Genomic DNA, 17,543 nt, shown 5'->3' with positions numbered 1-17,543 from the left:
TCTGACCGGCTGGCAGAAAAGGGGTGGGGGGTTGTCACAGATAGTCTACAAGTAAAAAAAAAAAAGCAGCCAGGAATTTCTCTCTTTTTGAATTTTCATTCAGTCTGCATAGAAAAGCACTCACACCAATTCTGGCCAAGTACTGGAAAAGAATATAGTAGGCACCAAAATGTTGAGAGACTGAAATTAGAGAGAAGGAAAAATCTATATTGGCTTTCAATCTGAGGGCACAGTGAGGAAATCACAAGCTGTAAGACAGAAGCCGTTGCTTCCCTTAGGACTTCAGAGATACAAGCACGCTAAGCAGGGATGGACTCTAGTGTTAGATCCAAAGAACAGCCAGACTGGTCACCAGGGTCTCTTTAGCCTCCGGTGGAAACATTAAAAATGAGATTTATAACTCAGCCTGGAATTACGTGAAGCAAGGACAGAATCTGACTTTTAGCAAAATAAAGTAGAAAAATGACCACTGATGCTTCAACTACTAAGGTCTTCTATTTATCTATTCAAAGTTAGAAAAAATTCACGTAAAGTCTGATCAGAGTAACTTCCATGCTTGGTCATAGCTACTGTTTTCTGGATTTAAGTGTTAATGTTAAAATATACCACAGGTGTGATGAATCTCTGTGACTTAAGCAATATCTTAAAATCCAAGTCCCATTTATGGAGAAAAATTTGATTACAGAATATTTTCACTTTTTAAAAATGATCTAAAATATTCAGTTGTTGACAGCTTCAGTATTTCAAGTTGTAGTTCAGATGTTCAGAAAAGAACAGAGGAGAAAGAATTAGCCCATTATTTTCATTAGTGTGTCATGGAAAATGACAGCGTGAAACACCCCTACGCAGTGACCAACTCCCTCTGCTGTAGCCAAAATCATAAAAACGAAAACAAAGCACATAATGGAAAAAGGAGCTGAAGTCAAGCAAAACATTATATGACGTTTCCACCGTCTTAAAAATACATCCACTCAAACATGAAAAACATAGCAAATAATTAATCTCCAAATAAAATATAAAAACAATTTTGCTCTAACACAATGGAGTAAATGCATATCCTTAACAGTTTGTTACCTCTTTTAAGAAATCAGATAATATGGCAATTGACTAAATGTTTTTATAGAGATGGAATATTAAGGTGTAATATGTATACTGATTCACATGAAAGAAGGAGACTCCTAATTTCCTGTTTCAGATCATTACAATTCTCACATTAACTCAAAAGCCCCAATACCTTTAACACTGTGAACATGATGTGCTGACTATTTTGATAGAGACCTATCTTAAAAGTACATCATTTTCTTCTCAAAGGCAACGTTATGAACAACACTCCATGTCCAGAGTCATGAAGCTTAGCCATTCATTCTGAATGGGTCAGAGCTAAAGACGTGGAAAAGAAGAAAAAAAATATATTGGTCCTCCCTCCATAAATCTCAATCTGACTTTACGCCTTTTCCTTTAAATTTAAACACTTTAAGACACTACTAATTTTGCAGTATTTCCCCTGGAGTATTCTCCATCAAGATTAAAGAAGGGCTATTCAGAAATGTACAGGATACAGAAGTGATGCTTGCCACTTCCAGGCAAGCTATAAATAGCAATGGCATTTTCAAGAAATCTTGTGCCGGCGTGTAAGTTACAATTTAAACATGCAGTGCAGATTTTATTACAATGGTGTCACCAAAATTCATTGCTACGTGAGCAATTCGATTCTTACCAAGTTTTCTTGGTTCCTGGCTGCTATTTTCTGCTCCTCTTCTGCCCCATTTTTCATGTATTTGACCTCTTCCACCGGTTTGATCCTATACTCGTCTGAACACCAAAAAAAGAAAAGACATTTTATAACTTTCTCACAATGGTAAAAAAAAAAAAAAAAAAAAAAGCGTCAGTGAGAAAAGCCCCCAATAGCATAATTTGTTAGAGCCTTTTCCTGCAGCCTTTATTATGTGGTACATTTGGAACAATCTGGAAGACCCTTAACCAGCCTCTTTTTACGAGGTGCTCTCCTCTGCCTACTGGGAAGAGCTCAGCGCCATGAAGGCAGCTAATAAGCGTGGCACTGCCTGGTCCTTTCACAGACAACCAATGGCAGCAGAGAAAACAGGTTATTCCGTCTCTAAAGACCATCTGGAATCTGTACACACCAGGGCATACCACATAAGGGTCTAAAGGAAGATTTTTTTCCCCATGAGAACATCAGTTCAAACTGCCTGTGGCAGCAGTATATTCACACCTTAATTTCTCTCTTTTGGAAAAACAAAGTATTGTTTAAGACTAAAGAGTTTAATTGATCAACAAATAGGTACAAACACTAGAGAACTGAGATTTTCCTATTTGTGATCCCTATATTAAACATGGAGCAGTCTGCAATGACTTCATATGCTACACACACATGCACACAGACACACACACACAGACACACACACACACACAACTTTGATCTCTCCATAAAGTCACATGCATATAGAGCTACACTATCCAATGGACCTAACAGGTGTATCACTCAAGGCTGGAGAGGTAGTGGGCCCCTAGGTAAAGGGATCTAGACTTCCCAACAGCCAGGGAGGGAGTACAATAAACCTCAGTCTCAATGTATATCACAGGACAAACTCTAGACGACATGTAGCTAAAGCTCTCCTCCAGGGCAAGTGGTAATGCCGATGACGTTTTCATCAGATTCCTGTCAACAGGAAATGACTGGGGCACCCTAAGGTCCAAATAGGCGTGACTTTGAGTCAACCCATTTGTCGGAAAAACAAAATCACAGAAACTGTGCAAGTGGAAAATTACACCAATCAACAAACTGCTGATTACCTAGCATATCGCAAGGAATAATGTCTCTGATGGTCCACCTGAAAGACAGATGTTTATCTCTAAGAAAGTCTGTATTTCAGTTCATGAAGTTATAATATATTTTCTTATTGCTTATGATCAATTTGATACAATGACTGTCTTCGTATGTGATTTCCTGCCTTATTATTTAAAGTACCATTTTCCATCTAATGTCAGGTTTCCTCATACTACCCCTTCTCACACTACTTCCAAAGATGTTTGCTAAAGTAACATTTTCCCAAGTAATTATACTGTTCAAATGTTTCTCAATATTATCATCCTTATGAAGGTAGTATATTTGCATGTATCTGAATAAAGATTCCATGTTCATGATTAAGCTAATTGTTTTTTCCACCTGACAATTCAAGGTAGTTATTGATTCTGCTTCTTTCTTAAAAAAAAAAAAAAAATGAGAAAGACCAGTGTGAGGTTACAGTAATGAACCTTTCAGGAATACTGAGTCCTAATGGATTATTAACAAGTTAATCAGTGGACTCTGATCCACAATCACCATATAGAAGAATTTCACATTCCAACTTGGTATTAAAAGAAAAAAAAATGAAAGTAAATTAACAAAACAGACACATTTAATCAAGGATTACTTACTAAGAAGTTAGAAAAGCACTTGGTTAATTACCAAAAAAAAAAAAAAAAGACATTGACAAATTATGCCTCCAATACAATTACACAGAGATAAAAATAAAGGTTAAAAAGTAAAAGTTAGAGATGAGCCTTCTTAACTTCAGTTTGGGATGTTAATATTTATAAACTATGGTTCACTTGGATAAATACTAACAATTTAACAACTAAATTGTGATCTTAAAAAAATTTTTTTTTAATGTTTATTTGTTTTTGAGAGAGAGAAAGAGGGAGGAAGGGGCAGAGAGAGGGGGGAACAGATAATCCAAAGTAGGCTTCGTCCTGACATCAGAGAGACTTACGTGGGGCTCGAACTCACCAACCTTAAGATCACAACCTGATCTGAGGTCTGATGCTTAACCAACTGAGCCGCCCAGGCACTCCCTAAATTGTGATCTTAATTGCTTATGGTGAGTCTCTAATTATTTATACATAAATTACATACACACACATTTTTTTAACATAATTTTGGTAGATTTCTATGACTTTGTCTATAGTACCTTAACTCTCAGGTGACACGATGAAGAAAGCACAATATTTGAGGACCTAAGCAGAACCTTCTGAAAGATGGTACTTTGCGCACCACACAGCGAAGCGTCTGTTCTAGAGAAAATCCGCCCTTGCCTTGTTTCCTCCTCTCCATCCACCAAGCCACCACAGCCCACCATCCACAATCTCTGAGCAGTCCAGCAATATTCAGTCTTCATTTGCTTTTTATCCCTCCAAGGAATGCAACTGAATTGAAAGCAGTAGACAAACTATTAATATTTTCCTAATATTTTTCTTCAATGAAATGGGAAAGCCGCTGGCTACATGACTTTCAGAGCAGCATTATCCCCAACATAGGCTTTTTTTTAAACACCAAGGCAGAATCATCACCAATTCAGAAAGAGGATAGGTTTTTAGTGTCTCATTAACAACCACAGCTGGCCAGCCAATGGTGGATACGACTGGATACAAAGAAAGAAAAAAACACAGAGCCACGACTACAAAGCCGGACCTATCATTATTACTTACACAACGCACTGCATAAAATCCGTTGTGGTATAAAACAAAAAAAGCCAGCGAGACCTTTAGATAAACCACAATTTGTACAAAACAAATACTTAAAAATGATTTGTTAAATTTCTCAAAGGCTGGTGCTGGGAATGAGGATGTCCATCTGGAAACAGACAACTCATCAACAAACGTGTCACACATTTCCATGGCGATGCAGCCGTCAGGAGTGGCACTCGCCAACAAGCCTCTGTGCAGACGAATGGAGTATTTCGGGTTCTGACAGTGAAACAGCCAAACAAAAATCCAGTTTTCCTTTTGTTTAAGGCACAGGGGAATCAATGTGGGATTCTGGGTCCCCTTAATCAAGCCCCACCCTAGAGGCAATTAGCACAGCCACCGGTATAAGCCAGAGAATCCTGGCAGCAAAATAATGTGCCAACTTGATTAAGAGGAGGGACAAGTAGGACCATCTTCCTCTGGCTCCCTCGCACCTGTTCACAATTTTTCTTTTCTTCCTGTTGATCTTGTCAGGTGGCCTATTAAAATGCACGTCGGGAACAGTAGGCTGATGCCCCGTTCGGAACCTGCTCCCCCTTCTCTCTATGTAAACAGTCGCAAGCTGTGCTAGTCAAAACAGATCTGGGGTAAAAGCAACGCGTTGGTGATATTTTTAGCATTTTATTCCCCAGATTACATCAGAGAGGGGCCGGATTGTTTTCATGGCAGCTCCAACATCAAGAAACACAGTTTCCCACCAAATCTCTGGGCTTCATTTTTGATGTACAGTATATCATATACACATGTATACAATATTACAGTTTTTAGAGCTAGGAAGGGATCAGCTGGCTGGACCTGCTTTAGGCAGTATAGAATCACCCCATTTTCTGGATCCTGTCAATTCTTCCATTATCAACAACTCATTGGTCCTACCCCAGTTCTTCCAAGCTTTGCCATAAGGTTACCTTTATAATCAATGACACTGGCTTTAAAATGAGCCAGTTAGATGGAGATAAGTGCTGGAGGGAGCTTACAATGCCAGAATTATTTTTAAAAAAAGTTAAGTTTTCATAAATGGATACATTAGATGGGGAAGGAAGAAAAGCAGAATGCCATATATGCTACTCTCTCTGGTCAGAAGGGTTCTCACAGTTGTTTACTAAAATGGTGAAATCTGCATCTACTTTCATACCTTCTCACCCAGTCTTGTTCTGACCAATGACACATATGTGATAACAAGTTTTTTTTTTCCCAAGACTGTTCCAATTCCATAAATTCTGTGTGAATGTCCTCATATTAAAGATGTCCAACATCTGGGCATTTTAACTGAATGCTCTGAATTGCCTCTTCATCCCGAATCTGCACGAAGATTCTCTGGTAGACTATTATTATATGCTTAGGAAAATACGAGAGCTTGGGAAAGGCATTACAAGAATATTTACAAACATAAGGCAATGAAAGGGGAAAAACTATCCTACCTTATAGCATATATTTGTTCCCCCTGGGTTCCTCCCATTGAACAGCCTGTCTCCCAAGCTAACTAAATTTGAGACTTAAAATCCCAGCACAACTTCAAATTCTTGCCTAGGACCTTTATTTCCTTAACTTGGTAGGATTTTTCAGGGGACAAGTATTCACCTGGCTAAAAGCTCAGTTAGCTTCTAGACCTGGAATCCCTAGCCATATGACACCTTTCTGTGTCTTGATTTCTTCTCTGGTAAGATGTGAGTATTGCCAGTACCTAATCTCACACAAAGTCACATGAAGTAATACATGTGCCTAGTCCATAGTAAAGACTCAATAAATGTTAGCTGCTGCCTTAGCAAACTCTGGTTCTGCCAGTAATACTATTGCTAATGTACAAAATCCATCAAGGTATAAAAAGAAAAAGCATAATATAAACATCAGTAATTAACCAAAAATTGTGACTTAACTCTGTTAACAAATGAGGACAGAGGAATTAAGAAGGGGGCTTATCCAGGTCACGATCTTGCGGTCCGTGAGTTCGAGCCCCGCGTCAGGCTCTGGGTTGATGGCTCAGAGCCTGGAGCCTGTTTCCGATTCTGTGTCTCCCTCTCTCTCTGCCCCTCCCCCGTTCATGCTCTGTCTCTCTCTGTCTCAAAAATAAATAAAACGTTGAAAAAAAAATTAAAAAAAAAAGGGGGGGCTTATCATCCATAATAAGCCTTACTATTTTTTTTTAGCCATGTGATATATTACTTTAGTCAAAACACCAATTAAAGTACCATATTACTTTAGTTAAAATAATTTTTAAAGAATAAATTTTATGACTGGGAAAAGAAAAGCGATCATAGGGGAGCCTGGGTGGCTCAGTCGGTTAAGCATCCGGCTTCGGCTCAGGTCATGATCTCACGGGTTCTAAGTTCGAGCCCCATGTGGAGCTCTGTGCTGATAGCTCGGAGCCCGGAGCCTGCTTTGGATTCTGTGTCTCCTCCTCTCTCTCTGCCCCTCCCCTGCTCATGCTCTCTATCTCTCAAGAATAAATAAACTTGAAAAATTTTTTTTCAAAAAAGAAAAGAAAAGCGATCATTATTTAAGTGAAATCAGGGGTACAACAAAACAATGCTCCCTCTATCCTCCTTTATATCCTCGCTCAGTGATTGCCTTTGGGACAGCCTCAGCATAGCCTACCTTGAGGGCCAAGAGTGAACAAGAAAGATTCCAATTCAGAACAGACAAAATGATTGTTTTAGAGCAAGAGCAGTAGAGGCAGCTCTAAAAACTACCCTTTTCTGGGAGGACAAAGAGGAGGACTCTCTAAAACTACAAGCCAAAGATGGATAGATGGGTCAACCGCTTTAGGAAAATGTGGGTTCTCACTCTGGGGGGCTCTAGCTCATCAGCTGTTCCCGCTTCCATCCGTTTTTCATTCAACAAACAGCAATTAACATGTGTTGTGTGCTAAGCCCTGGTCTTTCTTCGGGGGTCACCAGATGCAGTCCACTACATAGACTACATGCCTGCACATAGTCTCTGGCACACACAAGGTATTTAATAAAACTTTCTCAAAAAAGAGAGAATAAACACAGAGAGCTGACTTTAGCTCATAAATGAATCCCCTAATCAGTGAGTGCTTTTAGTCCTGTTTGTCTCAGGGGTCCATCTTTTTTTTTCCCCCTGCTAGATACTCCAAGGAAGGAAAAGGATCTCTAAATGGGAAAAAAAAATCCTATTCTTTGCATTTTTTGGCACACAAATGCAATGGGTGTGAAACTGCTCTTTCGAGTCTACCTCTGGTCTATGGATGTACTCCATGTGGCATTCTTAGCTGAGCTCTGAGGCACACCTCAGACGTGGTGCAGGTTTAGTTCCATACCACTATAATAAAGCGAATATTGCAATAAAGGGAGTCAAATACATGCTCTGGTTTCCCTCTACATTTGGGATTACATTTACATATACTGCAGTCTATTAAGTCTGCAATAGCATTATGCCTAAAAAAATCTGTGTACATATCTTAATTTAAAAATACTTTACCTGTAACATTTTCTGCTAGGCCCATGGAGTACAGTAGATATCAAATTGTTTTGATATCAGAAATAATTAAGGAATAATAATTTTAGATCATTTTCAAAACCAGCCACCCATGTATTTCCTACAATTTGACTTCTAGGACCCTAACGTAAAGAAACTGGAAACCAAAGATTACAGGTGAAGTCCGTATTCAGTTGGAGACCAAAGAAGCTGAAAGAACTGTGGACTGACAGTGACAAATGTGGACTGAGCCGAAGTTCTTTTCAAAAGGGCTATTTTGAAGATTATGATTCTGACTTTGAAGGCACAATGGTGATTGGCGGTGGAAGGAACCACATGTAAAACTCCTTCAATAAAAATGTGTTAACTTAAAAAAACAAGAAATAGAAATAAGAGTACTTTAGTGCTAAAAAATGCTAACCATCATGTGAGCTTCTAGCAAGTTGTAATCTTTTTACTAGTGGAGGGTCTTGCCTTGACGTTGACGTTGGCTGACTGATCAGGGTGGTGGCTGTTGAACATTGGGGCATCTGCGGCAGTTTCTTAAAATAAGACAGCAATGAAGACTGTCACATCAATGGAATCTTTCTTTCATGAACAATTTCTCTGTAGCATGTTTGATGGCATTTTACCCACGGGAGAACTTCTTTCAAAACTGGACTCAATCCTCTCCAACCATCTTTCGCTGCCATGTCAACAATCTCCAAGGCATCTTCACCAGGAGTAGATTCCATCTCAAGAAACCACTTTCTTTTGCTTATCCCTCAGATGCAGCGCTTCATCAGTTCAAATTTGATCATGAAATTGTAGTAATTCAGTCTCAGCTTCAGGCTCCACTTCTAATTCTCATTCTCTTGCTATTTCCACCAAATCTGCAGTTATTTCCTCCACTGAAGTCTTGAAGCCCTCCAAGCCATCCATGAGGGTTGGAATCACTTCTTCCAAACTCCTGTTCATGTTGATATTTGGACCTCTTCCCGTGAATCACAAATGTTCTCAGTGGCATGCAGAATGGGGAATCCTTTCCAGAAGGCTTTCAACTTACTTTTTCCAGATCCATCAGAAAAGCCACCTATGGTAGCTATTGTGCTACAAAATGTATTTCTTAATTAATAAGACTTCAAAATCAAAATTATTCCTGGTCCACAGGCTGTAGAGTGGATACTGGTATTAGCTGGTGTAAAAACAACATTAATCTCATTTTATGTCTCCATTAGAGCTCCTGGGTGAGCAGGTATATTGCTAATGAGTGGTAATATTGTGGGGAAAAAATATTGAGCAGATCTCAACAATGGGCTTAAAATATTCAGTAAACCACACTGTAAACAGATGTGCTGTCATCCAAGATTTGCTGTTCCACTTCCAGAGCATGGGCCAAGTATATTTAGCATAATTCTAAGAGCTGAGGGTTTTTGGAATGGGAAATGGGCACTGGCTTCCACCTCAAGCCACCAGCTGCAAGGGCCCCTAACAAGAGAACCAGCCTGTCCTTTGAAGCTTTGAAGCCAGACACTGACTTCTCTCTAGCTATGAAAGTTCTAGATGGCATCTAGAAAGTTTTTGTAGGCATCTCGAAGGCTGTCACATCCATGCTGGAAATCTGTGGTTTAGTGCAGCCACCTTCCTGGATTATCCAGCTAGACCTTCTGGAGAACTTGCTGTAGCTTCTACATCAGCACCTGTGGCTTCATCTTGCACTTTGTTACAGAGATGGCTTCTTTCCTTAAACCTTATGAACTAGCTTCCGCTAGCTTCCAACTTTTCTTCCGTAGCTTCCTCACCTCTCAGCCTTCACAGAATTGAAGAGAATTAGGGCCTTGCCCTGGATCCGGTTTTGGCTTAAGGGAAGGTTGTGGCTGGTTTGATCCTCTATGCAAACCACTAAAACCTCCTCCATATGGGCAACTAGTCTACTTCACTTTCCTATCATTTGTGTGTTCACTGAGGTAGCACTTATAATTTACTTCAAGAACTTCTCCTTTGCACTCCCAACATGGCTATTCGGTACAAGTGGCCTAGCTTTTGTGCTTTCCTCCCTAAACTTCAACATTTCTAGCTTTTGATTTACAGTGAGAGACGTGTGACTCTTCCTTCCACCACTTAGAGGCCACTGTTGGGATATCCACTGCCCTAATTTCAATATTGTGTCTCAGAGGCTCGGGAGGCCTGAGGAGAGGGAAGGAGATGGGCGAACGGCCAATGAAGCAGTCAGGACACACACAACATTTATCAATTAAGTCACCATCGTATATGGGTGTGGCCTGGGGTGCCCCAAACAGTACAATAGTAACATCAAAGATAACTGATCACAGGTCATCATACAAGTATAATAATAACGAAAGGTTTGAAATATTGCGAGAATGACCAAAATGTGACACTGAGACACAAAGTGAGCAAATGCTGTCGGAAAAATGGCTCTGACAGACTTGTTCAATACAGGGTTGCCACAAACCTTCTATTTGTAAAAAAAGAAAAGCAGTATCTGCAAAGTGCAATAAAAAAGCACAATAAAACAAAGTATGCCTGTATATCACTGGACTATGCTTTTGAACTGATCTCACCTTTCCTATCATCCTCCTCTTAAAATACATTTTGTGATTCTTATTTTTACAGGAATAGGTCAGTGCCTGATAAGCTAGACTGAACAGGATTTTGTTACGGAGACATTAAAGAACAGAGAAGAGTGAGAGCTTTGACGACTTCAGCATATCTAACCCTGGTTCACCTTCTACACTGTCATCTGGAAATCTTGCACCGACTACGTCTGAGAACCTGCTATGTGCTGGGGTCTGTGACAAGCAATAAAGGGGTTATGGAGGAGGCCAGGGACACAGTGCCCAAGGAAAAGCAGCTGTCTTGAAGGGAAGACTCATGCTCTGAGCACCCCTCGGCTATCTGGAGCACATTCCTCAGCACACACAGACTGACCACATTCCACTGAGCCACTGCTCACCAGGGCTGATTCTAAATCTGGAACAATCTTAGGCAAAGCTGAGACGCAACTGAAGGAACTCATATACCATTCTCAATTTCTCTGAGTCAGGCAGTCCCTTAGCGATAATTACCATAGCCTCACTTGTAGAAAGTGATTTTGCTCCTTCCAATATAATAGTTTTTATTAAGCAATTTCTAGGGTAATTGCAAACTGCCCATTCTAAATGTTTTGAACACTTCAAAATAAGGCATTGGTACATTTAATATAAAACACTATCAGTTCTTTTCAGAATATGTCTCAAATCAACCTAAGAAAGGAAAAGTAATTTCAAATTAAGATTGTTTGACACATTAAGTTCTAACGATCTAAAAACAGAAGTTGTTCAAAACTAACAAGCAAGAAAATTATGTTTTCAGACTTTATATCTGTGGAAATAAGACACGGAGATGTCTGGCCCCTGGGCTTCTACCAGGAGAAGTATGAAGATTGCACGTATTTGCACATATCCCCCTTTATCTTATCTCAAAATCCCAACATGTTAATGTCATGAAGACAGCAATTCTCATATGCCTATTGCATCCTTATTCTCTAGTGAAACGTAATGCTTGTTTGTATTTGAAAACCAGAGATAAAAGGCCTTGGGGAGTGCTGGCTCCATTTAGTCTTGCTTCGGTGGAATTAAACTCATTTCAGGACCTCATCCATAAAGGGTACTTTCCTTTTCAGAAATATGCAATGAACTGAAGGGCACAAGTGGTACCTAATTTTTATTTGATCTTGATGTTTCAGAATTTACCAGTGACACTGAGTGCTTTTTCCATATATTGATATCACTCATTGCTACTTCCGTCTACGCGAAGTATCTCTTCATAGGCTCTACCTTTTGTTGTTGTTGTTTAAATATGTATGTATGTATGTATGTATGTATTTTGAGAGAGAAGAGAGAGAATCCCAAGTAGGCTCTGCACTGTCAGCACAGAGCCGGATGTAGGACCCAAGCCCATGAACCATTAGATCGTGACCTGAGCCGAAATCCAGAGTCAGACGCTTGACCAACTGAGCCACCCAGGCATCCCTGCCCTTTTTTCCTTATTGGAAGCTGTAGCATTTCTTTTACTGACCGCTATGAGTTCTCTGTAAATTACAACAATATATGGATACATTTCTGGCCCAAAAAGGTTTGGGCAAAAACACCTCTTGATTTTAGTTCGGACGTGAGAAAGTGGAAGGAACTAGCTGCTTTCTGTCTTGGAGTCAAATGCTGCTTTTCTGTGTTCCTTCCTTCTTCACTTCAGCAGTATTTACCAGGCACCTACCATTTGCCAGGGAACATAGCTCTCAGTCCTGGGGTTATGTCTAGGAGGAGGAAGCTGTCTCTTGTGAAGGAGCTCACAGCCTCCTCTGGGGGAGTGGGTGAGGAAGGATACAAGAAAATAAGGGAATAGAGCACACAGCATCTACAGCTATGAAAGCACATGGATGGGATAGATGTGATAACAAAAAAAGAAGGGACCCCCTAAGCAAAGTTGGGGAGGGCTCTGGAGGAGGTGATATAGTTCAGTGGAGTCCTGAGGAGCACTAGCATGTGGGGGAAGGACTCACAGGCAGCAGGTCAGTGAGTTCAAAGGCCAGAGAGAATATGGCAAACTGGAACTACAAGTAATTCAATATGGCCAACACGACGAATTCCCAGGGGCACAGAGATGTAAAGAGAAGAGGCTGATAGACCCAGTCCAGGAAGACCTGATATGCAAGTCCCACTGAAGGGTCAGGCTCTATTCTGATTTGATGTGGACTCCCCCACCAGTGCCCAAGCACTGAGGCCCACCATTTAGGTCAACTGTGTGTCCTTTGGACTGTCCATAACCATCTCTTCTGAAGAGACCCCAACCACCTCAATCCAAGGCTTTCTGCTTCTCTCTGAAAGAAGGTGCAGCAAAGGAAGAATGAATGTACATCTTGGGATGGACCAGTCGGTTGAGGAAGGCTAGGAAGAACACATGAATAAGACAGGGAAGGAGCCACAGAGAGTATTCACAGAAAGTCTCAACAGGGTGGAATCTTTATCCTAGATTCAGCCGATGGGGTGATGCTGGGGCCCTGGGGTACAGGGAGCGTAAGGTGCAGCATCTGCCAGAAACTGTTTCCTGCCTCCCTCAACAGGCATGCCTGCAACTGAGCATGGGGAAATACTGCAACATTAAGAATAAAGAGTGGTTGAGATGGGGGTGTATAATCTCCCAGGAGCAAAAGAGAATGCCACTGAACCTGATGCTAGCTCCCTCCCCTTTGACTGGACAACAACAGATCCCTGGACAACAGATCACTCCAGATGGACCACTGGCTGCAAAGGCCTTTCTATCCTAGACCTGCCTTTGTGGCTTCCCAACTGTGTGCCATGGAAACAGGGTACCTCTCTGAGATGTATGCGTGGGGTGCTCACGGTCTCTTAGCACTCTTAGGTCTTGTCCATGTCTTCGACAGGACAAGATGAAAGGTGCCCACAGCTGCAAGGATGTGAGGGTGAGAAAGCCTCTCTTGCTATAGCACCTTTAATAATTAATGCTCGACCTGCGGGCCCCATTCCCAAATCATTTAATCATTCCAGAGGCCAGACAACACATTTCCTTCATTCATTTGGGGTTCATTATTCAGTGACCAGGGAACTATTATCAAGTCATTAAGGGCCCCTGGACATTCATCTTCTGACAAGCTCCAACAAAAGACACACAACCAGATCCAAAACCAGCTTGGATTCCTTTATGAATGCATATGCACACCAAGGATTTCATGCGGGGAGGGGGTTTAATTTCTATACCATACAGTAAGTTTCCAGTCAAGAAACAGAATGAGTGGTTGAAGAAGATTCAGAGTTGCTTTTAGAGAGGGAGGGCATGATGCATGGTTGTTCTGACAGCAATAGATGAAGTTTCTCAAGAGCCCTGCCCTGACTCTTCCATGGAGCTGGTTCCCCAGCCACCGGTGAACCACTGGGACTCTTGAAAAGTTGGAGGCCGGCTAATTCCGCTCTGCTATTCTTAGTAGGCCTCCTGTTATCCTAGATGAGAATTCGTGATAAAAGCCTGCCCGGTCATCTATTTTCTCTCCTGCTTTGATTTAATCCTCACATCAGCTCCACGAGGTGGGTATTATTATACCCCCTTTTCTACACATGCAGAGATTAGTCTCTGATTGGCTGGTCAAGTGGTAACAATGGTTCAAATTCAGGTTGGCTGAGCTGGGGCCAAGTTCTTAACCACCAAGTCAGTTGTTGTTGTTTAATCTTTTTTTTCTTTTTTTTTTTTATTTGAGAGAGAGCCAGAGTGAGCAAGTGAGTACGAGACTGGGGGAGAGGGGCAGAGGGAGAGACAGAGAGAGGGAGAGGGAGAGGGAGAGGGAGAGAGAGAGAGAGAGAGAGAGAAATCCCAAGAAGGTTCCATGCTCAGCATGAAGCCCAACACAGGGCTTGATCCCACAACTGAGAAATCATAACCTCAGCTAAAATCAAGAGTCTAAGCCACCCAGGTGCCCCTGCTGTTTTTTTTGTTTGTTTGTTTGTTTTGTTTTGTTTGTTTTTTTTTTTTTTGCTTTTTGCTTTTTAAACCACAGAACACAGTAAATAATTACTTTGGGAGATGATACAGGCATAAAGTATGAATGGATTCCGAAAGGATTTGGATGAACTTGTAAATCACAGAGATATGAATAAAACTTATAAAGACATCCAACCTTCATGGAAAGTAACATCAGGGAAACTACTAGACCCTCCCTTGTCAGGTCTCTGGAGCCTTTATCAGTGGGAAATAGCATTCTGTGCTAAGTTAGAAACTGATATGCCATACAAAGTAAGTGCTACAGGAAACCTTTTGTTAAAATGGCTACTTGACCACCGCTGTGTTTGACAGAAGAAAACTGAGTTTTTATCCAATATATAGTAATAACTGCAATGTCTTTACAAAAACTTATTTTTATTTTTTTTAATGTTTATTCATTTTTTGATAGAGACAGACAGAGTGCTAGTGGGGGAGGAGCAGAGAGAGAGGGAGACACAGAATCTGAAGCAGGCTCCAGGCCCTGAGCTGTCAGCACAGAGCCTGAGGCGGGGCTTGAACTCACGACCCCGCGAGATCATGACCTGAGCTAAAGTCGCATGCTTACTGAATGAGCCACCCAGGTGCCCCCTAAAAAAACTTATTTTTAAGAGAGAACTTCATTCTAAGGCCTCTGCTATACTACTACAGCTTTGATATATGATCACTAAGACCAAACCATATATCAAGGATCTCTGGGGCACCTGGACGGCTCAGATGATTAAGCGTCTCTTGATTTCGGCTCAGGTCATGATGTCACAGTTCACGGGATTGAGCCCTGTGTCGGGCTCCACACTGACAGCACAAAGCCTGTTTGGGATTCTCTCCCTCCCTCTCTCTCTCTCTCTCTGCCCCTCTCTCGCTCACGCTCATTCTCGCTCTCTCTCTCAAAATAAATAAATAAACTTAAAAAAAAAATCAAGGATCTCTTCCTTCACTGGAGTAAGGAGGAGGAGGGGGGGAGGAAGATGCAGAAAAGAAGAAAGGAGAGCTATCACTTATAGAGTCCTTTTTTTTCCCCTAAGTTTGTTTACTTATTTTGAGAGAGGAGGGAAGGCTCCATGCTGTCAGCATGAAGCCCGCCTCAGGGCTTGAACTCAAGACTCAGGAGAGCATGACCTCGGCTGAAATCAAGAGTCAGACATTTAACCAATTGAGCCACCCAGGCACCCCTATAGAGCCCTTTTAATGTTCCAGATCCAGTTCTGAAAACCTGACATACAACAACCCATTTCATACCCACAATGGCCGTCTGAAGTAGAACAATTAATGTCTTCATCATACCGAAAAGGAAACTGAGGCACAGAGCATTCATGCATCTAGCTGCACCACCTAGTAAGTGGTGGGGCTGGGGCCAGGCCTTGAACCCAGGCGGTCTCACTCAGACCCCATGCTCTTATTCAACTTTCCCACAAATAAAGTGAATTTCTGATAAAAAAAAAAAATGGAATTCTTTCTGTACACAGAACTATTACATGTTTTCACATGTATCCCCTCTCCCTGAATGGAAGGCACTCTTAAGATAAACCTTTTCAAGTCAGGCATTAAAAAATGTATTATCATAAAATAAGACCTAAAATAACACAGACAGTATTACTCTTTTTAGGGTAAACTATAAGGCAATAACAAATATCTTTGAAGACATACTAATAGAGTGGCCAACATGCCCTCCTTTGCATATGAAGTTGATAAAATTCCACTGTTCTTAAAAGGGCCTGAAATGTGAGTTGCTTTTCTAGGGCTGGCAGGATATTTCTGCTGATTCATCTGGAGTCAGTTCCTCAGTACGTCCAAGATCAATGATCATGAATTTGCAGGATGGCCCTTCAGGATGAGGAATCTCACTGACCATTCCAGAAACTCTCCCCCATTTAGGGTGGCTGCCACAGCCATCCCAAAACACTGAAGAATTTGTTCAGCGGGTATGTGTATGTGTATGTGTATGTGTGCATGTGTGCTTAAGGAAGAAGTACATTTTAATGTCCATTTGACTTAATTCCTTTAATTGGGCTCTGACTTCAGTGGATTTCTGTTAAGATTCTCCGATAATAACCAGCACAGAGAAAAGTGTTAGCACTTGAGCCTCCCAGCACCCCGCTCCACCAACCTCACTGATGAGCTGCGTGAAGCCAGACAGGCTTGTATGCTTTCGTGCTGCAGTCTGGTGGAGGGGTGAGGAGGTTAGTGGGGGAGCTGCAGCTCTCCGGAAAGGGGAGGGTTAACAAGAGAAGAATAGTTAAGGCCAGGCACAGAACACCTCAGGTGCGCTGAGCTGGAGGGTAAAGTTTTGTGCAAGAAGAAAGAGAGAAAGAGGGAGACTTCTGAGGTGGTAAAAAAAAAAAAAAAAAAAAAAAAAAAAGTCACCAGAGTGACAGAGAGCTAGAGGTTCACAGAAGCAGATTTCAGGATGTCGTGTTGCGGTTCATGAATGGCAATGCCTTGCGATTCTTTGAGATCATTCAGTAAAAATTTAAGTTGTTTTTCAAGGATGTGTAATGTTTCTTTTAATATGCCTCTGGACTGAAGCTGGCTTTCAGGGGCCTGACTTGATCTGGGTTAGACAACCATTAGTGCCACAAAATCATTAACAAGAACAGAAAGAGACTGGACAGAGTCATTTTCAGTTAAAGTAATTCCCAAGTTTGGAAGCACTGCCACTGAATTTTGAAAATGGGAAAACACAGCTAAAATACACTTTGTGATAAAACAGTGCAGCCTCTCTACTTATGAAAAATACTCACAACCTGATCTTCGTGGCAGATCTCATGAAAGAAACGCTCATGCTCATGAAGCAAGGTCCTGGAGTGTGAGAGGAAGCACTCGTTCACATGTGCACGGACGGAAGACAAGGGTTCCTGATCCTCTCTCCTTTCAACAAGTCTGTACCTCTTCTCTGGAGAGCTTCATTCCCATAAAACAAAAGATCATTTCCTGTTGCTATGAATTGCCAAGTTATTTACCCCTCAGAGACGAAAAGCGTGCTCTGAGAGCGACAAAGAATAGCTCCTTAGGAATGATGTGTCTGGGTGAGGGGGAACAGCATGTTCGAGGATAGT

The 17,543-nt window shown here is 41.3% G+C and overlaps 1 protein-coding gene across 1 annotated transcript in view; it reads right to left on the bottom strand.

The window, feature by feature from the left end:
- Positions 1 to 17,543, bottom strand: part of CUNH1orf21 (chromosome unknown C1orf21 homolog) — a 149,241-nt gene that overhangs the window by 108,561 nt on the left and 23,137 nt on the right. The window contains exon 2 of the mRNA XM_040446572.1: positions 1,718 to 1,812. Coding sequence (XP_040302506.1) covers positions 1,718 to 1,812 — 95 coding nt within the window. The remainder of the gene's footprint in view (positions 1 to 1,717; positions 1,813 to 17,543) is intronic.

Source organism: Herpailurus yagouaroundi, unplaced genomic scaffold (genome assembly GCF_014898765.1).
Source record: "Herpailurus yagouaroundi ecotype Mexico unplaced genomic scaffold, PumYag 195, whole genome shotgun sequence".
Lineage (NCBI taxonomy): Eukaryota > Metazoa > Chordata > Mammalia > Carnivora > Felidae > Herpailurus > Herpailurus yagouaroundi.
The sequence above is the reverse complement of the archived record's forward strand: the minus strand, read 5'-3'. Positions and strand labels throughout refer to the sequence as shown.